This window comes from Falco cherrug, chromosome 3, assembly GCF_023634085.1.
Source record: "Falco cherrug isolate bFalChe1 chromosome 3, bFalChe1.pri, whole genome shotgun sequence".
Classification (NCBI taxonomy): Eukaryota; Metazoa; Chordata; class Aves; order Falconiformes; family Falconidae; genus Falco; species Falco cherrug.
In genome coordinates this window covers 81100826-81128352 of record NC_073699.1, presented here as the reverse complement: position 1 = coordinate 81128352, position 27527 = coordinate 81100826, and the positions used below count along the sequence as shown (strand labels likewise).

The 27527-nt window shown below is 40.5% G+C and overlaps 1 protein-coding gene across 4 annotated transcripts in view; it reads right to left on the bottom strand.

The window, feature by feature from the left end:
* GRB10 (growth factor receptor bound protein 10) overlaps positions 1-27527 on the bottom strand; it is a 147660-nt gene that overhangs the window by 48156 nt on the left and 71977 nt on the right. For all 4 annotated transcript variants that reach the window (XM_055705757.1, XM_055705755.1, XM_055705756.1 and 1 more), the window contains exons 4-5: positions 8138-8354; positions 5170-5311 (exon numbers count right to left, since the gene is read on the bottom strand). In XM_055705757.1, coding sequence (XP_055561732.1) covers positions 5170-5311; positions 8138-8354 — 359 coding nt within the window. The remainder of the gene's footprint in view (positions 1-5169; positions 5312-8137; positions 8355-27527) is intronic.

Sequence of the window (27527 nt, the reverse complement as noted above, 5' to 3'; positions counted from 1 at the left end):
TAAGTCAGGAAAGTGTTATTTCTCCAAATGAGAGAGGGGCACTCAGGGAAGTGCAAGGCCTGTTTTCATACCATGAGATCACAGTGCCGCAGCAGAGCCCTGATCTTTCCCAATTTTTCCCAAACACAATTGCAACTTTCTTAAAAAAGGGCATCCAAGTTAAACGTGCCACAGAGCAATCTATGTATGATTTATTTATTTAGCTTAAGAGCCTTGCTTTGAAGCAAGACTTGAGAGAAACAACATGATAGATCATGGCAGACACCCATGAAAACCTGTATTTCAAAGTAGGGCCAAAGCGAGTGCCTAGACCTGGACCTAAGGAATTGTCCAGATTAATCCAGCTACAGGATTTGGCCTGTTTAGAAAAAGTGAAGTCACGTTGACTCAACCTGATGTCAGTATTCATTTTCAAACTGTCTTGTTGCTAAAGGTTATTCAACTACAGGATTAAGTACAAAATTTGCTGTCATACATGTAAAAATCTAACTTAGTATGTAAAGATTTCATTATACAAAACTTTGTATTTTTACACAGCTTTTCTTTCGGAAATCAACATCCTTGTCTTCAAAAAAGCCAATATAAAAGTTTTACAGGATGAAAATTTTTTTAAAAGCTGCATCATAACATGTAATAAAACATTTAAAACCAAGAACTGTTTACACAAGTTCCCTTGAAAGGTAACTAAATCTGGAAAAAAAAATAGCATTAATTCATACCCATTTATGAATTTAATTTGCTAGAAAAAAGTAAATAATTTTGGTACATCAAACTGCTATTTGGAAGTTTGCCTGGGCTGTATAGAAGGGGGATGTGAGAAATTTGCCCTATTTTTACAGTTGAAAGCTTCATTGACTCACACAAGATTCTTTAGCCTAATATCCTGTGGCATTGCAGTGACCTACATGTAATTATTGCATGCTTTTTCCAAAATATTTGTACACAACCAGAAATTATAACCTAAGTTACCAACCAATTCTTAGTTTATACCAGCAACACAAAGATGGACTTCAATTAGTGGTAACCTAGCTGTCTGATGTTTTTAGTGATCTTTTGGACAATGTTCAGTCTTGGTTTGGTGTAGTTTTATGGTTTCCATTTTTCTTAGACAAACGCATTTATCCTGTTAAGTAAATTATGTTTTAAAAACTTTCAGCTGTCCCTTTGCCCAGCTTGCAATCACTGCCCCCCTCAGACATGGGGTGATCTCGTGTTTGTAGGTGTGCATGTGGAAGATGTGGAGTAAAGGGAGAGGAAAAAATACCAAATGGTCTTGCAACATCCCATGGTGTCACCCAGAAAATGGCCTTCCTGCTCCTGCCTTTACCTACTTTCCATGCTGGGAAGGGCAGGAGTGCTTACATGCTCACAGAGGTCTGCTGAATTTTCTCCCAGCTCATGGCTGGGCTCCATGGTGAGAGGCAGATGGGTGGTACTTAAGAGGACAGAGAGGCACATGATGGAGGAGGAAACACTTGGGCATGCACTGATCAGGTAGCTCCTCTCCCCATCAGCCTCCTGCTGCCCAAGCTCATGAACAACGCTGCTCTCAACTCGGGAACTTAAGAGCTTTCTGGCAGCTACTGCTTGAAGGGTCATACTTTCTCCAAACACAAGACACGTGAGGGGTCTCGCTCACCACACCAGTAGTTGAAGTAGCTACTGACTCAACAGCACAGCTACTTTTTGCCCAGGTACTCACCAACCAGATGACTACGTTACTAAAATTTTAGTGGTGCCAATTTTTACAGAATCATGTGCCGTTCACTACCAACAGGTTGATGTCTAACATTTCTCACAGTAAAACTTAGCTCAAAGCGGGCTGTTTCCACCTGCAGAACTGTAATAAAGGATCATAGTGCTGAACTCCCAAGAGGCATATAGATGTTTAATTAGAAGTCATTTCTTAACCTCTACCATCAGATGTCTTTGGTCATACAACCGTATTAGCCCAGACCTCACCAGTGTGAAAGTTGCACTGTGCAGGATAGCCTTTGAAATGTAATCTAAAGGTTCACAGTTATTTCTCCGTGAAGTCTTTCACTGCTAAATTATGTGTCAGTTACTCAACCTGCCTATGTGCTTCAAAAAAAGAAAAAAAAAGTATCAACAAAATGTTTTATTTTAGGCTTTTTTCCTAAACCAGAGAAGATTACCCAAAGTCAAATATAAACCCCAAAATCTGCAATGATTTTGTACGCCTAACATTCCAGTTTTACCTCCCGGATTATTATACTGATGCTGCCATTAAATGACTATCTCATTTGCTTACACATGCTCTTAGTGTTGTGCTCGTACAGAAGACCCGTTATTTCTCGCTGTTCTCTGTCTTCTGGGAAGCAGGTGCTGTACACTCCTGCAGCCATCAGCTTGAAAAGCAGTATTTAGTGCCTGATTGGCAGCAGAGCTAGAGGTGGCATACTGCTTCCTGCTGTGGTGAAATAGGTATCATTACCTAACAGAGCTCAGAAAATATATTAAAAATATTATTCCCGATATGTGCACTTTTTGGAGTAAGATAAAGAAAATGCTTCCTCATCACAAGAAAAAAAACAACTTCTACCACAAGAAAAGAAAATATCTACCACAAAAAAGTAAGAAAAGTTTATTATAGCTATTTTTCATTGCTTTACTGCTTTTACCTTTCTTTGCTGAGCCAAGAAAGAGCATGAAACAAATGCAGAGCAGTGCATAAGCAATGTTACGAACCACTTGTTAAAAAAGTGGTGGTAACTGCATGAAAAAAATAGGGGAAAGGATCAGAGGCATCCTAACAAGATTTGCATGTCTCAAGCTCTAGCTATGTGATTAACATTTTGCATATGAGAAAAGGCGACATCCATTCTTTCAGCTGCAAATATAATTCAAGCTTTATGATCTGAAAGGTCCTTTACTCACTCTTTCATTCATACATGCATGTTTTTCCAAAAAAGAACAACATACCGGTAAAAAGTTTTAATTTAGTAAACTTGGACAGAGCTGGCATTTCTTTATGCACAAGGTCTAACAATGTGACATGAGACTCTTCTGTGTTTAACCTGACTGGATCTTTACATTCCTCTTGCATGATCACTATTAGGTTTTATCATTGCCGAGTTGTATTTCAAAATTATTAAAAAAATACCCCATAAGGCTGAGCTGTTCCAAGAGGAACAATAGAAATGACACTTCCTTTCTTGTGAAGTCATATCAGATATCCCAGCTTCCCAGTGATCCTCCACTGGTTCACCCAGTCAGCAAACAAAATATCTGCTCCTTTCTGAAATCCACTAAGTCTACGTTAACCTGGGTCCCTCTCAAGTCCCCTAGATATGAGCTGACCAAAAGCAACGTTTCCTCCATGCCATGCGTATGCCATGATGCCCTGTGTGATCAGAGCTGCAGCACTGCTGCCTGGAACTGCTATTTGCCTATCTACCCACACATGCCTGAGAAGCACGAAGGGAATTGCTTTTTACAAACACCTCATATATCCCATGTAATCAGAATGGCTCATTCCAATCCCCATTTTAATCCTTGTTTATAACCTGCAAGGAGAGAACCTGAAATTAAGCATCGTTATGTTTAACCTCGGTTTGCATTTAATGTTGTATTTGTATTTTTCTTAAAACACAGCTCATTTTCACTAACAGCCAGCCATATTTTTTAAAATTATGAAGTAAAATTTAGGGAAAAAACCCATTTTATTCTGTCTTTTTAGCCATCTTCTAACATACATTAAAAGATTTACTTAATATGTGCTGTTAAACCACTGGTTTCTAAATTCCATCGAAAACTGACACACAGATCACTTAGGTTCTTAAGGCTTTACAGAGTGATCTTTAGCGTGCTTTGATTAATTTCAGTAAAACATAAACTGAAAACACAAAAGAAACCCTGAAACTGGGGAATATTTGGAAATGTAACGCAGGTTCATCGGCAACTTCAGTTTGCCTCAGGAAGGCAGCTATGCTGCTGTCCTGTCGGTACTTGGTTTGTCTCCCCAGAGTCAGGCGAGCACTGCCGTCACAAAACCGCCTCTCTGCTTAGCCAGTACCCAGGCCTTTGATGAGGTCCTGCTAATTTCCTGAGGGGGTGACTCAGTTTCTTCCCCTAGGGCATTATTCGGTTATCTGTCCATCTTGTTCTTGTCAGAAATACAGTAAAACCAGTGAAGACGCACTGTGCCTTTCAAGTAAGCAGACAGCTGTTTATGGTGATGTGAAGCAACACAGAAGATGCGAGAATGCACATCAGGGCCTACTGCTTGTAGCTGAACTATCCATCCAAACCCTTTTATCAGTCTGGGCAGACGCAGGAGCTACTTACAAACTAACTCAGCAGTGACACAGAACATTGTGATATTTTTGGGAACACAAGCACAGAACTGTTCTAAGCCAACAGCCAGTAAGAGCGACCCATCTTTTCAACCCCATGCAGGTCAGCACAGTCTACAAAACGCAAGGTTTCTGAGCCCAGCTTCGGTCTTCAAACATGCTCAAGGACTGATACAAAACAAGACGGTTGTTCCTTAAGAGAGTGGAGCTGGACAGAGAAGAAAAATTACTTGCAGTGTCACTTGAGGTTATCGCTCCAGACCATGTGAGAGGTCTGTCTATGCTGTCTTCGCTGCCAAGAACCCAGAGAGCCACTCAACCAGCTTTCCGTGATACAGTGCTCGCCTTAAGTCCCATTACAAGGAGCTGTGCCTAGATACATGCTCTAAGAGGACAATTTTGCTTTTTGAGCAGCTGCACGAAAACCAGCAAAATAAAGCAGCACCATGTCCTTAAAGAAAACAGCTGTTCAGTGTTTCTGTGACACCTGGAATATGTAGTATAACATGCACAGATCCTCCTCCAACTCTAAGCTAATCAACTTGACTCCTGAAATAGTAAGTCATTACCTTGGATAACAAAATCTGAAAGATATTAGGCATTACCGCTTCATTCACAACATGCACATACATGGAAGAGACTTGTTTCATTTTTACACTTCAGACTTAGAAACCTTTTAAAAAAGGTCTGAAGCCTGTTTGAAGACACTCTCTTGGCCAGAGCTGCCCTACTCACAGACAAACCCTACAAGTGTTTCTACTTATCCAGAAACTTTCTTTCTGCCTTCAAACTACAACAGTACACTGATGGTTTGAACATGAATGGATGACCCAAAGCTTCATCCCACACTTACATGCTTACTAGCAGGTTGACTCTGAGGTAAAGATCCAGGGGCCAGCACTGGAGAGCTTGCAGGGCTACAAAGTTCTGGGAAGGGATTTGGGATGGCCGGCAAAGATGACGTTCTGAATTGCTGCTCTTCTTCTTGAAGACGCCTATAAACACAGAAACACTAAGCATTAAGAGGAACAAACTGGCATCACTAGACCTGGATCTCCTGCCCCACCATTTACAATAATGGTACTAAAGCAAAGGAATCAAACCCACTCTTTTTCTAAACAACTACTATACAGTTACAGCAACTGCAAGCACAAAGTACGTAATTGCATGTGAAAAACGACCAGTCAGGTAACTATGCTTGTTTTGTTGCTTGTAACTTGATTACTTGGGTAACTGTGCAAATAAAGTAAACCAGTTATCTGTGTGTACTCGCTGTTGTAAGCAACAGCTTACAAGCTTAAGCTCTGTGTGCCAGAAAGTCAGTTAAGCTCTTCCAAACCAGCGTGAATCAGGAGAACATAACAACAGTCACTTGGAGCCAAATTCCACATAGGTCTGCAAATGAAGGTGTACACCTGTAAAGTCTCTTAAGCTGAGGCTGAAACCAGTATTGTCACCTCACTACAATACCAGATTCCATCTCCAAGCAACCATCGCAGCATTTCCTGGAGAAACAGATATGCAAAGATTCAGCCTAAGCAATAAACTGCAATTACACCCTCCCACCTCATGCCAGTTGTACGGTTACCGTTCAGGCAAGTAAGTTTGCATCTCCTGAGATACACCTCATGAGCCCACGTAGGATCAACAGGGTTTCATGTCCCAGTTTACAATACACCTGTACTGCCCACACCAACAAAAGGAAAACTAAAGCCAACCAGTTGCCACAGAAAAGCTTGAAAAGATCTAAGACCCGTTCATGACCACCCAGACTGCTTTAGGTTTCCCTACTCCTAGGATATCACTATTGAAGAGGGACTACATGACTCTGCTGCAGGATGGCCTGCAACGCCTTGGCAGAAGGCACCATCTAGTGGCAATTCTGGAATTTTCCAGAGACAAGCAACTGGATTTGAAATGTGCATCATTAGAAACTCAGTTTGCTCTCATTTTTTCCCATGCCTTCAGCAAGCAGAGCCTTCTTAACAGAGCTGCCTGGGAGACAACTGCTGGGTTTGCCTCTGGCAGCGTGTCCCACTCTGGCCATGCGCACTGTCTCTGCCTGTACCAGAACCTGGGGGCTGGTAAAATAAATACTGGGAAATCTGCTCCGCAGGTAACTATCCCGCAATTTAGTTGCCTTGGTGTTCCACGAATGAGCCTTACAGATTTGCGGTTTTGCTATAAATAGCAGTTTCCAACCATAACTACGAGCCATACTAACAACTACTTGACCTGCTTGACTGTTTTTGTGTGCTATCCATGTGTGCACTGCCCTACAGCACAGGGTAAAGGAGGGTGTAAGATTTCTTCAGCCCAGTAGACTTTTATCAAGCAGCTGTGCTCTGTATTGCGAGTTTTGGACTGACCATTACAAGAAGTGGAACTACAGACTCTACACAACTAGAAAAGGTGTGGTTTTCATAAAATTAAAACTCACTATGCTGTACTGTGCTCTGCCTATACTGCTGGAGCGCATAATTTATTTAATGACTGACACACACATAAAACCGTGCTCTTAAGAGAATTATCACAGTCAACCATTCTGTTCTGGCTGCAGAAAAGATGCAGCCATCCCCTTCTATGCGGGTCTAGATAACCTTGCACAGAAGTTCCACCATTATTTTCTTTAATAATAAACACATGATGTTCTTGTGCATATGGAAGTACAGAGTTCAGAAAGGCAGAGTGTTCTCAAAAAAGAGCTGCTAAGTTTCCAAATGCCAAAAATAGTTTAAATGAAGTGTTTTGATTGAGATATTTACAAAACATCCATAGTTAATAGTAGTCTAGAGAGTGCATTTTTTAGAACAGCCCTATTCAAGGTTAAATATTAAATACTTGTAAAAATGATTGCATCATCAACTGACTTGGTTGTATTGCAGTTACTGTGTAGTACCCATTCACAAAGAAAAGCTGCCTGTCTTAAGAATACCAGTCCTATAGGAAATATATCAGCGTAAAGAACTAGGAGGAGCACCCTTTTCAAAATCTGGGATTTTTCTTTTATTAGCATTACTTCTCAATTCCTTTGGAGCAGACACCGTTAAATAGGAAGAAAGGAAAACTCCAAATCTCTCCAATTCAGGCAATTTATTTACTTGTGCTTACAGGAGCTTTTTTTCCTCCTGCTGCCTAAAAAGATTTTAAGAATCTCAGCATCAGCTATAGACTCTCCCATCACCACCAAGAATATTCCACTTGAAGCTTGAATTCAAGCCCCCATCCTGACAACAGGGAGACAACATAAACTTTTCTTTTTTTATAATAACTCACCTAATGCACTCAAGTGAAAGAGCTGAAAGTGCTCTAGGAAGAACAGTTAAATAACTATGGATGTGCTCCTTTTTAGTTTGTCTTGGACTGTTCAGGAAACCTCCACGAAGACAGGTATTTTTTTGTATATCAAACCTAGCTGATTGCACCCTCACCTATCTACATGATCTCTTTATGTTTTATAAAACCAAGAAGCTGTCAGTAGGTACCATACTTGAGAGAACAGTTTTTAACAGTCTGGAAATAAATCCAAATATGGACAGTTTCTGCAAATTGGTACTAATGATACACTTCTACATGTCTGCTACTACAGATACATCAAACCTTGGTTAAAAAAAGAGTGAAAATGTTGCATTTTTAAATTTTACAGAATACATGGAAAAATTATGTCCTTCACCTACATGGTACATCTTTTTTCCTATGAAGAAGTCCAGCCTACCACTACTAGGCTCCTACTGAAGTTCAATCAGCTATTTTACAACATAGTTCTTTTGAAGGTATTCAAGACAACTTTAACAAAAAGGAGGCGAGTCCCTTGCTCCTACCTGACTGCCATAATGCGCACTGGCTGAGACCGCTGCACCTTCTGTCTTGGAGACATGGGCTGCAGCGCGCCAGATCCTGAGGACGGCAACTGACTGCGGTTGAGCTGACCATTTTGAAGGAGTGGTGTGGTTTCCGACTGCATACTGCATGTAGAGTATAAACTTTCAAATGAGGAATTCATGTCATTTACCAAAGCTTCCAGGTCCACATCGTCATCTGAAAAACAAAATAAAGGCAGTGTAACACATCTGGAAGTCCCAGATAAAAGAAATCTGGAAAGACCAAAGACTAAGTTTCAGTGAAGTTATCACATAATTGTATCAGTATATTTTTTACAGTGCAGATTTTTATTGCAGAAATAATTTATTTATTTTAGAGCAGAAAAATGCAGCTAATAACAGCCAGTGCTGGTTATTTATTTTGTCTTCCTTGGTGAAAAGCTATACTGACACAGAATGAAATACTTCTACTATAGTATTTACTATATATGTAAAAAACACCAAAATTTGGTAGGGTCTTTAATAATGTCAACACTAACATGAAGCACCACTTCACTTGCTGATAAACTGACAAACATTTCAAAAGCGTATCACATACAAATACCTCAGTTCAGCTTGTCAATGTATCAAGTTCAGATTGTCAAACGCTGTAATAAAAACTTTGCAAGATGCTGTAATTTAGAAGAAAATAAAACAAGACTGTTGCAGAAGTCAATAGGTGGAAGACACACTCCTCTGCTGTACATATTGGAAAGTGATCATTATAGGTTGTTAAAAATCCCATCTGTATTTCTGCATATTTTTGTGATACAGTGTTTTGAAAGGCAATGCAAGCTTTTAGCTATCACTCCAAGGACTTTTTCTAAAGATCTGTATCGTTGCTTTTTCAACATGATAGAGACCCCTCTACCTTAAAGGGCTCAATGTAAATCAACCAGGGATGTGGTGTGGGTGGTTGGAGGAACATCAGCCCTTAAAAAGTGCATCAACCTTTCTATATATGCCATCTTACCTCACAGTAAATAAATAGCGTGTGCTCATTCATTCCTCCTTAACAATCATAATTACTCTGCAAGACAACAAAACTCTGCAAGCCCTTTGCACTAACCACTCTCTGAACTCCTACTGCAGAGTACTGTAATTACTCCCTTGCCACAAGTTACGTCACCCCCCATCAGGGGGGTTCAACGGGCTGATGAACACACACATCGATATCTGTTTCTGGTTACTGCACAGCCACTGTCTGAACAGCTAGTTCAGACCAAACATAACTCTGTGCATCCAAAAATGCGCCCTTATTTTCCAGCTGTATCAACTGGCCTGGTAAAACGTAACACTGTTGCCTGCAAACCTCGTATCTTGCAAAATTCATCACACGGATGGAAAGCAGAGCCAAGCAATGGAGCTAGCAAACATTTGCACAGCACTATGCAGATAAATATGCTTTTCACCCCAAATATTTTCTGATACCCATTCTTTTGCCACATTTTCTAGGCAAATGCACCACCAGGAGCAGCTTTTTCAGCCTGTGACCAATTACACTACTTTCCTTGAGAGACCTTAAACAATTCTGCGTGAATGTCACCTTTCTTGAGGATATAATCCAAAACAGTACCACTCAATTTCTGTCCACCACCAACATGTCTCAATAACTGTAATAATGGAATATGAACACGGCGTTTACATGGCAATTGTTTCGGATGCTAACAACTCCACTTCTCAGTGTTAGATGAACCAAAGATCTGCTCAGAATTAAATAGGTGCTGGTCAGGTCCCTATGTCTGAGCTCTATTTAATGCCTTGAAATGCTCCTCACTGAAAGTCAGCAGGCCCTTTACCAAAGTAAAAGCCACTTAGCCTTCACTGAAAACGTACTCACAGGATTTCTATGTTTGAACATGTGTTAAAAAACAATACACCCCATTAACCCAAAAAGAGGTTTCTTCCTTTAATTTCTTTATGTTATTTCCCTCAGTCTCTGTACTTAACAGCTACTACCAAGACTAACCTCCACTAAGCTATACCATCTTCTCTGTCTTTCAGCTAGTTCATGCTTTTTCAATAATCTAGACTTTGCTTTGCTTGGACAAAGTCTACAATAATTTTCCTGCTATTTTTAGGGATCTTGAAAGAGAGTTGCAATTTGAATTTAATTCCATCCTCCAGATTCTTACCCTGTTCGGAGAGGACATATCGAAAACACTTCTTGAGCAATCACAAGGGAACCACAGGAGTAGGAGTATAAAGAGGGAGAGGCTGAATTACAAGGCTTTTGAATTTTATCATTCATCTAAAGTACCAGAAGACTGAGCTGTAGGGTGTCAGATAGCTGTCAAGTAAAAGCTTAAGGGTTGGATGAAGGAGACATAAAAGACAGACCCTGGCCACAGAGTCAGGGAGTAAATTACAGCAACTAGCAGCAATTGTTTAGCACAGTGAAAAGCAGAAAGGGAAGAAAGTCAAGGCATACATTCTGTGGATGTCCATAAAGCTTGGTCCCTAAGGGTACTAATTTATTAACAACTTAGACAAAGCTATTAGCATGCAAGATTATTAAGATTTCAGATAATTGTAACACAGGAGGAATGATTAAGACTCAGTTTAAGCTATCTCTGAATAATCAAATAGGCAGAAAGGTATAATATGAAGTCCAATATGCAAAAAATGAGGTGCTTCATGCAACACACTAAGCAAACCAAGTACATTGTTTAAAGCATCGAAGTACCATTAGCAGGCTTTTAAGCATATCAATTACACACCTAAATTCAATTTCTAACAGGACAGGCACTGACAGGGTGCCTGTAGAGTTCTAATAATATGCTGCACTGAAGTCCAGAATCTGGTTTCACTCCTCTGTCAGCTCCCTTTCTCTGTGGGTGCAGCACTGCTAATAATAGCCCTCAGTCTTGCTATAAAACTTCTGCAGGAGCACAGATCCTTAAGCTTTTTGAAGACAAAGCCTGCAAACTTAAATTTCATACAGTTTCATCTCTATACAATAGCATTTACTACTAAACACCATCAAGTTTTGGAGAGATTTCAGCATGCTGCAATAAGAAACCTTACTGCTGTAGCCTACCTTGGAAGTGCCAGCAGATGTCTCAGCCTGCCAAGTAATCCAGTATGTTACTTGTGATGGCTCTCTACAGAGCTTAATTAAATAAAAATCAAACAAACCATCCATGGGATTTCTAAGCCACTTAAACCATCTGGAGGGATACTATACAGAAGGATATTTCATATATAGTGCAATCCTTCAAAGTACTCTTCTCTTCCAACCAGTGAGATCCAGCGTCTAAGAAGATCATCCTACTGGGGTGGGGTAGGGGGCAGGCAGGGAAAGATGACAAAACTGATTTTGAGGAGGCTTGCTAGTTAACAGCAAAATTTGCAAATCACTGGGCTTTGAGCCACTATGGAATCACGCTGGTCCTCTAAGTACATGCACACAGATTTTGTGACTGACCTGGAAGAATCACCTTTGTAGGTTACAGCAGGCAGAGCACTGTAGGCAGCCGAGGAGCCTCTAGCTCTCTAGCTATCTTGCAGACACATGCTTTCAGGGATACTAAAGGCTCTTTTCCTTAATCTGCATTGAATTCTGACGTAAGAAGTATGAAAGTGGATATTTGAGGTCTGTTTTTTTCTCTCTCAACTGAACAGCACGGAGGCTTGCTTATCACTTCTACACGCAAACATCCGAACAGCCTTTTGCTTTTGCAAGTAATTTTTAGAGGAAAACACTAGCAAAACCTACCTCTGACATAGTTCTGGTAGTGGATAGGGTACTGGCATATTGTAGACTTCTTACACCATAAGAAAATACGTGGTATGTCTGTGAGCAATGTTCTTTCCCAAACTAGATCCAAATTGCACGCACTGGTATCTGAACTTCACTTTGCTTCTTTGCCTACAGCTTGTTAAGCTTTGGCTTTGGTCATAAACCAGCTCCACTGGATGTTGCCGGTAGTATTTTTGGTAAAGTAAATCATTATTTCAATTACATGAAAAAAAATTAAAGTTAATTCAAGGAACAAAGAAAACTTTATTATAAAACCTCTATTGAGCTAGTAAGCTAAGTTATCACGTTCCACAAAAATGGAAGCACTTTGAATACTATTTGAATGTTTTCAAGCACACCATAGGAGGAATGATAACCCTTAAATTAGGGCTGAGCAAATTTTAATCTGTGCTTAACCATGTCCCACTTGTCTTTCTGCTTCTAGCCCTTCCCTACCCCCTAGGTCCTAATTTATTCACTTGTTTCAGTTGTTGTTGGCCTTGACATGTCAAGCTCAGCTAACAAGACTAAGCAAGATCCCACTTACTCTGAAGAGATGTAAAGCTGAAACGGGCTTTATCCATGCCAGCCTCCTGAAGAAAGCAGGTATTTCCGTGGCTGTTAAGGGGCTCACTGCACTGCAGAAATTCTGTTTACTGAATAGAAGCTGAACATGGAAAGAAACCTGGCTTTGGACTACAGACCAAGATGCATTTCATGTCTCTAAATGGCATCCTAGCAAACACCCTTCCCTTTTACATATGCTCTGCAGTTCACAGGGAATACTATGAAAAATACCACAGGATTTAAGTGATCTGTGATTTAAGAGGCTTTTAAAAACTGTATATGTACATACATCATTCCCTTCTTGTTTGCTCATTTCAGAATTTAATTATCCAGCGTTATCCCTCATATCAGTTCACAGACTGATACAAGCGCTGCTAGGAATTTAGAGATTTGTGAAAAGGCTATACCACCTTTCTGTCACCATGGAAGTAAATCTGATACTACATTATGCCTAACAGCATGAATATAAACAGCTGTTTGGTGTTATTGTAAGGCAGCTTGTTGATGGATCACCTGTGCCTATTTGGCAGTCTAACTCCAGCAATCAGTTCCCCAAAATGAGTTTCAGTACAGCATGTTCAAGATACAGCTTGACATAGCAAAGAAGCTAAGATATAACTAATGTGAGATTTCACTCAAGTTTAGCTCAGTAGAGGAAGATATCGAAGTGGTTAGCAGGCCCCTCCTGCACACATTAATTAACCCTCAAGGAGACAGATGGGAACAACAAAAGAAAAGAAACACACAGTTGCATGTACCCTAGCATCCTATATCAATGGTGCAGCGAAACACTATCTAAATTACAGGTAATACAGGGAAAAAGACATTTAAATTAAACAGAAGGACTTAACCAGAATTTAAAAGGGAAAAAACCCATCTAAAATACTCATATCCACCTCAACATCCTGTTTCAAATCTCCTAAGTTATTGTGATTCATGTTGTTGATGCAAGTGTTTTGCAAGGGTTTTCGGTATTGCAAAAATCTCATGTTTTATAATCAAAAATGCAGGTAAGGATTGCCACAGTGAAATGTGCATACAAACTCCTTTTACAAGGTAACCCTCTATATTAAAAGGATCCTTTGCTCAACGGTGCTGCAGCACAACCCTCCAGTGCAATGTCCAAATGCTGCTTTGAAAGCATTTTTCAGAAATTCCAACTACTAAAACTTTTTGGAAATATATCATTGCTGACAACACACAGTTGCAATGATGTGTAAGTCGACCCTAGGTAACACTTATACTCCTCTGTTACTTTGTCCCTCTGATCTTGTAACTACATTTGCTATGTTTACACAAATGCCTCTCCTCCCTCCATACCCTGTTTCAGCTTCCACTAATGCCAAACAGGCACCAGTTGCCTATTCGGACCTGCAATTTTTGTACGCTAAACAGTTACCTACATCCCCGCTACGGCTGTGTGCATTTAGTACCTGGCAGCTTCTATACCTCTGAGAGGCACGTGCAACATAAGGTGGGTGATGATAAGCAGATTTCTTACATTTTTTTTAACCCCCCCCCGTGACCTCTACAGTGATGCTGTAGCTGAATGACACTCTCCAGTTCCCAATACCAGCTCTGATTCTACACAATCTCTCCTCTCATACTTTATTAAAAACTACATACAGATGGTAGTTTTGCACAAGAAACAAAAACTATCAACAACATTAGCGAACCCTATGCTTTCACACTGTTCTTCAGGTCTGCTACTGGCCCCAATTATAAAAATATCAAGATTGCCTTGGTTGAACATTAGGAGCTTAGAGGGTTTTTTGTTCATTTCAAGTGAAGGCAGAAGACACAAACCCAACTTTGTGTCCTAAAGACATCACCCACACCAGAGCAGTCATAATCTGAATTAAAAATAACAAGCCTGAACCCCAAAATGCTAGAACTTTATGTACCCTGTAAGCCCCCTTCATGGGACTCTGTCCTGAAGAGTGCTTTCCTTTATTGCTTTCTAATGTTCTTCAGCAGAAGTGAAATCCTCTTTGTACTCTAACTATGGTTGCTGGCCTACAAAATGTCACATCAGTGCATGTGCAGCTTTCAAAATGCTAAATGGACCATTCTGTGGGAAGAAGGGCAAGAATCAGAGATGCTAGTTGGTAAAAAAGCATGAAATTGAGATAGGTATCTATGCTCTTTGAGTGTCACGAAACGCCACACAAAGAAGTCAACAGTGAACTTGTAACTGCTCCAGTATTCTCCAGGTTATTTTTAATCCCCATGTGCATCTATTCCCATTTCTGCAGTAAGGCTGGGATAGCCAACACCAAATATCTGTACATTAATTACAGGTGCTGGGAAGATTCAATGCTTGGACTCCAGAAATGTTCTTACAACACACCTGATAAGTTTCTTGAAATAGAAGACAAACTAAATTGAACAAAATTAATGTTACTATGTAACTACTATAGGAATAAGCTACATATGAAAAGTGTTAGCCAAAAAATCAAAGCATTAATAAGTAACAGGAGTAACCAGCTATAGATGCCCCACAGCAGGAAGGAATGAAGTTCTACCCTGGAACTAGTCCATAAAGTAAGTTTTAAGAATTCTGATGGAAAAAATGGAGGGTTAAAAAATGGAAAATTCAGATTTTGTCCAGTTCACACATGTAACACTTGACATCATAAAGAGTAAAGACGATGAAAGCTAGGCATTTGTAAGGAGGAGGCTGGATAAGGAGAGCTCGTTTAATTCCAGAGACAAACTAAGGTAAAGCACATCTCTGACAAACATTTTAACAGTTTTGGTCTTTGGTAACACTGCAATTATTCACAGACAACGTTTAGAAGCACCTCCCAGCATGCATGTTCCCATTTCTAACCCAAGAACCACAGAGCCACATTGGTCCTTTTGTGGAATGGACGGATTTGGTCACCTCAACAGATGACTGCTGTAGGTGGGTATCACCACCACTACCACCACTGAGCCCTCACTTGACTCCCAAGGCACACACAGATGCTGAAGCACTAATGGCATCGCTGTGACAGAAGGGTTTGAAACTCAAGGAAAACATCTAGAATGCTGATTATACATATACATACCAGCTTTATTACAATTACAAGAGATAAGATAAAGTATGTCAACTATGGCCAGGCCCCTTTCCAGACCCCCCCACCCCATTTAGAGAACACAGAGTTCTGATTCAATCTTCCCGATACCCATTTTCTAGTAGGAAACTTGCAGCTAAAAAAAAAATAATAATAATAGGAAAAAAGCATACTTTCCTAAAAGAAACATCAGGTCGAAGTTTGAACCTGAAGTCAAACAGGACACTAGCTGATTCTGTGTGACTGACCAGCTCCTCTTGGGTGAGCATACCACACACCCTTGTCTAGCCATTGCTGATGGCAGAGGTCCCAATTAACAGCAATTACCAGCAACTGCCAGCCTTTCAAATTCCTCTTTGCAGAGTGTAGAACCACTGCTGCATAGCAAATACTGAGTAAACAGATCACTTAAAGCAGAATCCAAGGTTAAGCAGACCTCTGGGAAATTCCAGAGCTGATTACAAAATCCAGTCAGAAGATTCGTTTTCAAGAAACTAGTAACATCCACAGCCGCCTTCTGCAAACATAAGATTCAGTGGTTTCTCTGCACATTTTCTCATGTCACCGACTTTTAGTTCATTAGTTTACAACAAGACTGAGAAAGACCTTAAAAGGAAAGCATCTGTTTGGCTGGATTTATCAAGACAAGAAAACCCAAACCAGCCTCAGTCACCCAGGTGACAGGAAATAACATTAATTGAGGAGAGAAGCAGGACCGTGGAGGACAGAATGGGGTATCCTTTCCAAAGCCAAACCTGGGGTTCAAGTAGACTAACCCTCATAAAACCCTCAAAGATGGAGTGGTTGCATCAGTGAAGGGTATGATATGCCACAGGGTGAGCAGGCCAGGCTGATTTTCCTGACCCCAAAGAAGATAGGAACAGACGGAAACCTAAAGCTTAATTCATAATTGAGCAAGAAATAGTCATGTACCTATAGCCTTATTGCAGCCCTTTCTTTGCTCAGGACAAAAAAAGAAGAGAGTGAGCATCAGTGAATGCATGAGACACAGACAGACCAACTGACCCAGGGGTTCTCTGTTCAAGTACTATTTTCCTGGTAAGGTTAACTGGATGCCTCAGTCTTGGTCCCTTACCTCTATAGCAAAACCAGCAAGGAGAGCTCTGGCAATACATCCCAAAATGATGATTACAGAAAGATCGTCACTCATGCTTCAAGAGGACTGGGGTAAAACCTGGGCAATGGCTCCTAGCCCGTGCAGCCCACACGAAGCCAAACAGAAAACCCAGTTAAGCCTTCCAGGTCACGGGGGAAACTGTATTAATCTACTGAGCCCTTAAGGTACTTCCAAGTCAGAACTCAGGAAGCACAATGTTGGGTGACAATGGTGAAATGCACTGAAATACTGTCCACTGGCCACATGGTAAATGCATGGCAGACCGCATCTTATATTAGACAGTCATATTTATGGGTGAATGGCTTTAAGAGGATATCCTGTGTCAGTGAGAGCTGGAATTTGATACCGCAAAGGTCAGGTTTAGTTACATATTTATTAAGGTTACATACTTTTTCATTAAAGAAACTGAGTAAAATGCTTTAAAATACTGTGTTTTCCTTATGCTTCCATGAATTAAAATTAATATTTTTCAAAACTTATTCTACCATTTCCTATATACACATTCCTATTCATAATGCTTCTCTAAAGTTTTTCTTTGATATCTTTTTCTTATTGCCCATGTCAGAGAGAAAGAACAACCACCTAATGAGAGTGTAAATCAAATATACACAAATAAACAACACCAATAAGACAAGTCAGAGTTCAAAATGGAGTTAAAAATTCAGACAGATGAGAACTACCACTGCATGTCTTAGAAGCCTAAAGCTATTAAACGCAAAGTTAAAACCACAGTCAAAGCATCTACCGCTTTCCTTTAGGGAACCTGCGTTCTCCCTCCCTGATTAAAGACCATAATACCCAGCAGAATAATCCCAGTTGAACAATCCTTACAAATTGATATAAGTACGACTGCACGGATTAGCCCCCCCCGCCCTGCCAAGAAAGCCCAAGCTTTATCCCCACTCCGTGAAAAATCATGCGTAACCTCCTAACGTGCTGCTGCGTAGCTCCAGCCAAAGCCTGTAATGCCCTGCCTGCTCCGGCACGGTGCGGGCAGCTGCTCAGCAAGAGCACTGCCCGCCCGCACAGGGAAGCCCCCACCTGGCAGCCAGCAAACCCCAGGCTTCTTCCATCGGGGGTTTCATTTCAAAGCCACTCTGTGACAACTTAAATAAAGCTTTCAAGTGAAGAGTGGTTGGATTAACCCAAAGAGTCCGTTAGCGTTTGTCTTCAGGAAGCCATGGGTCTGCAGAGCTGATGCTAAAACATTATTATTATTAAATTAGGTGGGCACCTCATCCCTTGATGCTCAGGCTAACCTTTAATCCCACTAACTTTAAACCACGATTTTTAAAATTTGCTTTGAACAGGTTTATTGCTGGCTTAGAAAGCATGTTTAATAGGATGTAATACAAGTTCCAAAAGTTGCACATGGCAATTAATGAATCAACTATTCCTCTGAGTTAATTAAAGATTGCGTTTTCAGCACATAATAGTTACCTAGCTGTGACCGATGTACGTACAAAGCAGACAACAAATATTTCAGATTTAAGGTACTTCTAGTCAGAGGAGTTTAGTTAACAGAACCAAAGTCATATGAAAAAGTAAAATGCTTTAACACTAGGGTAGTTTTGACTTCTTTTACCAGTTGCTTTAACAGCTTAGTATTAACTGCAATTGTCATTTTGGTAAATTATCTACAAGAGACTAAACTGGTGGAAAGTTGTTTGGAATTGCAACACCGCATCAAAAAAGCCCCCTAAGAGCCCCCAACCTGGGACTTTCAAACCCTGACAAATAACAGCGAGCAAGCTTGCCTTTTTTAGCTCCGCTTCATAGATGAAGGTGGCTGCCATCAGATGTTCTCTGATTGCCTTGACAGCGCCTCAGTATAAGCTTTCCCTACATTTCTTTACCATACTAAGGGAACTATGGTTTTGGGCATGCACTGAATTTCATCTGCACACAGACACCTTGCCCTTCAGCCAGCTGTCTGTTTTAGGTTCTCCTTTCACGCAAGCCTAGCTGTCTTGTCAGAAAAATCACATAGTCCTTTCAGGTGCGGCACAAGGAGATCTCCTCTGGCCCTGCCAGCAAAGGTCAGATAATTTGTGAGGAATTATGGCTGTAACGAAGCACGAACCTCCGCTGCGTGAGAAGGGAACGCCACAGTCATGCCGCACAGATCCCCAGATGGCAGAGCATATTGCTGCAGTCGCATCCCAAATGGCGGTGTGGAGGCACTGCTGAAGGCATCCATATCCCACACCATTGACGCGGAAACCAGTCATTTATAAAAGCTCCATGACACTCTCCTCTGCCATGACTACACTGACCCAAACAGTCCCTGTTAGCCAACCTTAAAAAAAAAACCACAAAACAAACAAACAAACAAACATCCAACACCACCCAAACAAGAACAATGACCAAAAAAACCCAGAACCCACCCCCTGGAAAAAAAAACCCAAACACCAAAAAACCTCAAACCCTGGGAAAAGAACTCCAAAACAAACCATTGTTAATCAACCAAAAGTAATCTTAATTTACCACTCAGATTGTCAATGAAGAGTGATCACATTAGCCTAAATTTATCTTGGCCTAAGAAACACAGAAATGTATTTATGTTTCTTGAGACTCACCAAATCCAAGTTTCCTTTTTTAAATCAGCTACTCAGCACATCATCCTTCACAATTTAACGTCTTGCAGGTAAACTGCACCGATTACAGTCAGTCAGGCTCAGGCTCACCCCGCAGCCAAAGCCACAGGTAGCGCTATGTATGGAGATCCCTCACAGCTTGACCCCAGTCAAAGCCAACTTGGATATTATGCCCGCTTTCCTTCCAAGACACAGACGTCTGATCCTACAGGTTGTGTGCATTCCTGGTTCGGGTGTTCAGTGTGCCCCACGACTTTGGGAAGCCAGCCCACTGTTCTTCTCCGCCTGGTCGGTTTTCACTGGGCTGTGGGTACGGACCCCAAGCCCCTGCCTAGACTCGTCTCCTTGCAAACCCACAAAACAATGCTGGAAGCAGGACACAAGAAATTTTCCCTGAGGGTACTCTGTTATCAGACCATTGCTTCTTACAGCAGTCTCCATTTCCTTCACCACGTGTGACCTGGATGCCATCGGTACACTCAGATGAGCTTTCAGGGCTCCAACAACCTGCAATGTGCCTCCCAAAATCACCCCCACCACTCCTCTTACGAAAGATACCCCAAAAACCCAGGAACGCAAGTTCAGTGTTTGCAAGAGGTAGACAACTTGCTCACCTCCCTTCATTTGGCATCTGAAATACAGCCCAGAAAAGCAGAGAAGACTGGTTCCTCCACCAAAAGCACACCCACGTATTTACAGACCTAGAAAGCCTTAGACCTAGAAAGAGGCAACACGTGAACAGGACAGAGCTTAACATAGGCCAAAAGTGTTACTGTAAATCCTTAATGCTCTGAAGGACTTCTCTCGATGGCTTTTCAACCATGTCAGCAACTCCAGGTGAGCCGCTGTGGTTGTAATACCCACGGGCGTCCCGGCAGCAAGCCATCACTGCTCCAGTTACCTGACTCTCCAGTGATGCTGCCCTACCCTGGAGGTGAACTGCATTTGGACTTCAGTATATTCCAGATGCACATTCTGACGTGAATTTTTTCTACCTACTCTTTAGACCTTTGTCACCTTCTGAAGAATATTTATAGTTATTCTTGGGGATAGGAGCCACCTGATTGTGGTTGCTGGGCATATCATCCACTTGTCTTTCAGTTGCAGACCACGTAGTTTAGAAACCCGTCATCTGCAGCACTTCAGATTTCAGAGGGACTTTGAATATTTTGACATGTCTGAGGTCTCCAGGATTTTTCAACCACTTCAGGACAAACCACAAAAATATATACAGAAAGAGTATTTTTCTTTTGCTGTTGAACAGCAGCAAGCTCACAACTGAATTGCAAAGATAAAACAAAAAATTAGCAGCCCTGATGAAGCTTTTTTATATATAACCTTAAAAACATACAGCCTTATTAAAATTCACGTGTGCATGGATATGTAAACTTGCAAGCGATGTATACCCATTAGGAGCGTTAACAAGATACACAGCCAGTTTAAGACATGTTCTTGCGCAGTTACAAATCCACTCAGACAGTGGTGCTGTAACATACTACAACACTGCACTGCTTCTAACCTCATGTTGCACGTCACAAATTGCCCGCAATCTTGATTTGGACAGAAAGACTTAAATATTGTTACTGCAATCCTAATACCATTAATGAAATTACATACTAATTGCTTTGGTCAGTAGCACCTTATATACTTTAATTACTTAAGCAGCTGCTTGCTGTTAAGAACTCCAAATTTAGCTACAACTCATGCTCTATTTTTACTTTTTTTTGTTTAGCTGGTTTGCCCCATTTAAGTCTGGGGTTTTTTAGCTGAAAATACAACTAGCTTGACAGAATCTTGTCCTTTTCAATAGGCACAAAGAGACTTAAACAAATTAACACACTCAGATTGATCTTCCCCTTGAAGCTTCTTGGCTTTAAGAAATTTGCTGTAACCTTCTTCATCCTCAATGCAAGAATGTCAGCTGCTTTGAAATTAAGCATTTCTAAAGTATCCTCACATGACACAGCTTGCCATAGTGAAGTGCTGTCATGAACCACTTGCAACAGTGTTTACATAAAGGCACAAATAAATACTGCACTGCTTATCGCAGTCAGGTAAGTTCAAAGACAGTGATGACTGAGGTTTATTGTTACAATGCTGCAATGTGGTGAAAAATTTTAATGCAGAACTGACATCAAATTACATCAGAGTTGTTTTTCTACAGATTTTGCTTATTTTATTAAGCTACAAAATTTGATTTTTTTTATCATCCCCCCCCCCCTTATTATGTGAGCTTAATACATGTCCCAAGCTTAGTATACCTGCTTTATAGACAATGTAGGAAATCAGAATTACAGAAGTGTACTGTTCCAGTTCATTTTGGGCCAGTCTTAACACTGCGAAGTTTTTTCAAAGCTGCAGGCACCATGAATAATGCAGCACTACAATATTATCTTTCACTATTTTACTCCTCTAAATGAGCCAAAAGAATTTTCTTTGGAATAACAACATATTTTCATTGATGTTCCTCAATCTTTTCTTAGATGAACCTGAGGACCATCTGACTAGAAAAAGAAACAAACAATGGACTTTTGTTTCCTTAATTGACAAGTATATAACTTAAAGCACAAGCCACAGCATCTGCAGCTTAACATCAGAATGTACAGTTACCTAAAAATATTTTAAAGTTTTGGTAGTAAAAAATAAATGAAGGTTTTTTCTGTTTTTTGATTTGTTATGCACCTATACATCCTTAACTCAAATCATAAACGGATAAAACCCCAACATGTGGTTTGGGAACAGAAAAGACCTGCACTAAGAGCTTCTGCACTACATAAAGCAAGAACCTGCTTCAAAATTTTCTCCATCCCCAAGGGTCCTCCCAGACTGGACATCCCACATGAGCTTCCTTTCAACATCCACTGAACTAATTTTGAGAGTCATCTCGCATCAGTTGAAGAGCAACACTTTCTTTTGTACTCTATTCAAATAAATTTCAGATTCTTATTCTTACTGTTCTCCTCTTTCACCAGTGTCTACCAGTTCACTGAAAGCCATTTATGCTCTTTTCAACCATATTAACCTCTACAGTGTCTGCTCTGTCAACAACACCCCTCAATTATGCACTCATTAGCTAGTCTGTCTGTTGGCCCCTCCAAAACCGAGGATGCACTAGAAGACCCTCTTGTCCCATATGCTGTCAATAAAATTCATCTTGAAGTAACCTAGATGCCTGCATGAGACACGTCAAGCATTTTGACTGATGTTCTTCAGGCAGGCATTCATTAACGTGTGAAAAGCACTCACATTGCTTCTATCAGGTCAATGAACAAAGTGAGGTATGCTAAACAGTAGCATTTTCCCAGGACAACTGAACCTATATACAAGGACCCATTACAAGTATAAAATACTGCAAAGGGATCACAAACCTTTACTGGTAATACTATATCCATAAAAGTTTTGGGGACAGATTAACCTTTAAGTTTCTTCCAAGCCTATGTAAAAGCTGTTTAACCCATGGAACTAAAAATCTCTGTTCTACCTCACAAATTTGAAACCACCAACTTCATAGTACGGCAGCATCTTCTCTCTATCCCTTTTGTGTCAGATTTGTTGGTAGGTGGCTGAGCCTTCCTATGTGTTTGTATGACACAAACATCAAGAGGACTAATGTCAGGCTGGAGCTGACAGACATACCACATTAAACATTAACTCCTTGAATTCACTGCCCTCACTCTGTATAAGTCTGCCAGTTTGCCTGAAATGCAAGGACAGGTTGCTCTCAACCAGTTCAGTAGAAATTACTCCATATTTCAATTGTTTTTCCTGTTAAAATATCTGTATTTCTAGCCGAGGATAAATGTCTACAAATGCTTTTACTGCTATATTTCATTTCACTTGTCAAATCAGAATAAAACTTCCTTCAGAGAAAGTGGGTTTTTGCTATTCCAAGTACGTTAGTAAGGGTACCAGCACAGCTGTACCACCAAACCCCTGGTAGACACCAGACCCTGGGGAATTTAAATGGTCTGAGAACAACCTACTTGAAAGGACATCTTTTTTCAGGGCAAAGTCATCAGCCCCATGATCACCAAGTCCTCTTGCTCAAACACCCTGACTGTAAGAAAGGAGGCATTCACCTGAGCCATGCCTTCAACAAATTTTTCCCCTTCAACAAATTTCTCCCCGATAGTCCTAATTTGCCTTGGAGCCAAATATCTGCCAGATTCATCTCTGAACTTGCTCTTCAGAAAGAGATCTCTCTGTTTTGCATTTCACCAGCCTCACACAGCAGGAGACATGTATCCTGGCCCAAACAGCTCGGCACTATTGCCATACAGAGTGAGGGTTGCGGGTTTTTTTTTTTGTTGTTGTTGTTTTGCTTTGTTTGGTTGGTATTTTCAACAAAAGGTTTAGAGAGATACACAGTGGTGAAGAGATATTACCACACACATAAATACTGTATTAGTAGACATCTCGGCTCCTACAGTAATGAAAATTAAATACATCTCTTTCAAGAGTTTCACTTCAGCTACATACTAAAACCATCTTAAGGAAACTCCATGGCTTTTTACCATGCTTTATGTCTCAAGTGGTTTTCCCTTATCTCATTATCCCACATTTAATGCCAATTTTTTTCTTTCCTTTTAGTAAATGTTCCAAGGTCAACATGCAAGGCTGGTCACTGTTCCCAACTTTCATTTTAACCCCCATATGCACAAGGAGAAAGCTTCAACTACCCTTCAGCTTAATTCACTGACCTCCCTCTGCTGTGAGTCAAGAATTATGCACCTTCAGTCAAAGTACATTTATAGTACTTACAAGCTGCATTATCTTTCACCACTTCCATACCATATGCTGCATACAAACAAGTCAATCTACAGAAAGGCAATCCACCCTATCAAAGTAACAGTCTACTGTTTACCCTATATATTAGGATACAATCTCACGTATGTTCACATTTCAGTCTTGATTTCATCTCTTCAGAACCTGCTCTCAATACCATCAACAAAGCAGGACTTCATCTTCAAAAACAGCATGCACACTATGAAGGAGATCTCAACCACATACTTGACAGAGGTTTTGCAATATCCTCATTTTGCTGATGGGGAAAATGTAGGTAGACATCTACAGTGATTTATTTCATCCCATGTAACAGCTAGTTTATTGAACCAGTGCTTCTCTTTGCCCTGCTCTGCACAGGCAGAGTATCCAATTCCAGCAAGTATTGCTCAACTCCTGCTGGGGGAGGTCGTGGAGCAGAGAGCCCATCACCGCTTATGCATGCTCATGTGAAGAAATGTACACTTAGGAGCATCCCGCAATGATTTCTGTGGTCGAGTTTCATCAAAACCTTGGGTGAGTCCAATTATTTTGAGCAGCTTATAGCTGCCCGAGGTACAGATGGCTAACTAACACATGGGAGTCAGGTCTGTTGCTGCCATCATTAACTGCTATAGTTTGCAATCTCTCTTTCGTGTATGAGCCTAAGAGTCTCTGTGCAACCCTGCAGCGCAGACTTCAGAGGTTTGTTACTCCACGCAGCTTCCAAAATGAGCGGAAAAGGAACCTTTCCCCCAACAACGGCTCTGCTATCAGTAAAACAGGCAGCCAGCCCGAGGTCACTCGCTGCCTTCAAATCGCTCTCTTTCAGTGAGGACTGACTGGCTGTGGGTACAGGCAATACACTCTGCGGAGATGCAGGGCTTACAGAAAGAACCAGCATTTTAGTGTAAGCAAACTGTACCATTTTACATATTTTTATATGTAAATATTTTAATATTCTTGCTATCTGAAGTCTGACTTCAGTCATGAAACTTTAATAATTTTTTAAACATAGAAAATCATGTTGATACTTAAATAAACACAATTTTGCCACTAAGAAAGCCTACTTTCACATTCACCCAACAACACTGCAGTAATTTGTTAGCCAGGTACTTCTAGTGATATCCATTTTTTCAGATATACCACAGTATATATTCTTCTTGACGTTAACTCAGTTAAGATATACTTGCTGATACAGACCATGAGCACATGGCAGTACAACTTGTTTGTCTTGACTAAAGGAAATTCATTCCCATGCTAGAAAAATCTTAAAATCTGCAGTCCTCAACTTCCCAGTCATCTGGCAGGACCAATCTCTCTTATAAACAGGTTAGAAAAGGCATTTCTAAGAAAGATGATGTTTAAGCTATAACTTGAATTGGGCATTTTCCTCTCAGCTGTAAGATGAGTTGCATCGTTAAGTGGCAAACCCAGTTTTCTAGTACAGAAGCTCCTGAAAATTGTTCTAACATGCAGAAAAGGATACTAAAACCTTAAACTAATTCTATACTTGTTCAGATTGCTTAACCCAAATTTGCCATAATAGCGTCAGCCAACTTTTAAAATCCATTCAATTTTTAAGCACAAAGCCAACTTTTGTTTAGCATTTATAATTCTTCCTCTAATTAAGACCAGCTAACAACTGAAAAGGAAGGGCACCAAGCTGTTGAATTGTAAGGAATCCTAAAGCAACAGAAGCCTCTGCTGGGAGAGCTGCTGTATCACAAATATGCCCCACTTTACTCTTCTCCCTCATTCCGTTTTTTACCCCTGGAAATTTACATTTAGACGTTGCTGGGTTATTTTTTATTTAATTATTTTTATTTTTTCATGAATTTCTGTATTCATTCGTAAGATGATTAAAGTTCTGCTTAGAGGATGGAGCTCATAAAGAACTAAATTAACCTAAATTTTGCTCTACCTGAGGCGCTGGAAAGGAGACAGAAACCAAAGATTAGGACACTTTCATCATTAGGACAAACAACGGAAGGAAACCAAGAGCTGTACTGCTTGTTCTCCACCCTCTCCCTACTTTGACAGAGACCAAAAATACAACCTTGAAGGTCAAGGGAAAAGAAAAATCTAAAAATTGAATACACCTCTCAGAACTGTTTGCAGACAAGAGGGCTGCATTGTGTCAGCTATTAGAAATTATCTGCCATCACAAGAGAGATCAAAGGTGCATGGCTGATCAGAGACAGGACACAAATTAGTCCAGCATGCTTTAAATGGGGGTGGGAGTAACTTGGGGCTTTATCTGAAGGAGTTAAATGGATTTCATTTTGGGGAAGGAAAATTAAAAAATCTAGTCTCAAAATTGCTAAATGTACTGGTGAACTAAGACTGTCAAAAGGTTTCTTGCAAAGCTCAAGTCCAGACAATCTCAAGAATTCAGGGAGCAGTTTCTGGCACTACAACTGCTTCCAGTTTGCCACACCACTGCTACCACACTCTTGGAAATAAGTTTCAGATGAAAGGGGGGCTATTTTCCCCTGTCACCTTCAGAAAGCACAGAGATGTACAGTAACACTGTGCTCTTGATACAGATCATACCAAAGTACACATCTAAAAAATTAAATAGCCCACCACCCCCCGTATCAGTCACAGTAATTTCAAACATTAGATGCACTGCAGATAAATGGCAGTCAATTTCTGATCTATTTATAGGTGACACTCTTAAATGTCTGAATAAGCAGAAAACCTTTATTTCAGACTTGAACACAACAGTCATGAAGCCGTATTAGTGCCCTAGAGCTTTCCATATAATCAGATACTGAAAGGCAGCTCTCTCTCCATTAAGGCTGACCTTGCACAGTGTCACTGTACTTTTATCTCAAAAATTAGAGACACTTATACTTTCAAAAATATTCTTTAAAGTAGTATTTCAAAACAGGCAGTACAGCTGCAGTGAGTATGGATTGTTTCCACCTCTCAGTACACCCTTCCCTTTTACATGTCAAGCTGCCTTTGAAATTTAGGATTTGGTTTTGGTTAACGTGCCAGAATTTGAAGTTAATATTCTGACACTGCAGAGACGCTGTTTTTACTGAACAGACACCATTGTTACGGCATGATTAAAAACTAGGCTACATAATAAATCACCTCTCCTAGCTGGAAAGCTCATCAGTACTGAGACTATTTAAGTGCCCACAGCCATGTTTTGACATTTGGCTGTAACACCTTCACTGAAAGGTTCAAAACCTTACCTAAAGCTAAATACACTTAAAACATGCTCCCTAACAGGGAAGAATATGCAAAACCCAAGAATGTGCAGGAAGATGGTGGAGTGGCAAAGGCAAGAATTCAACTCAGCCACGTTAAAAACATCACCCAGAAGCTATCAAAAGAGCATTTTCTGGTAGTATCAATTTCCGTCCTTCTGCTCCCCTAATATCTTGACAGTAGAAATTTAGTCAGATTAAAAAAGAAAACATAAAGGCAATGAAGTTATGCCAGAAAACATATGAGCTCATCCCAAGACCTT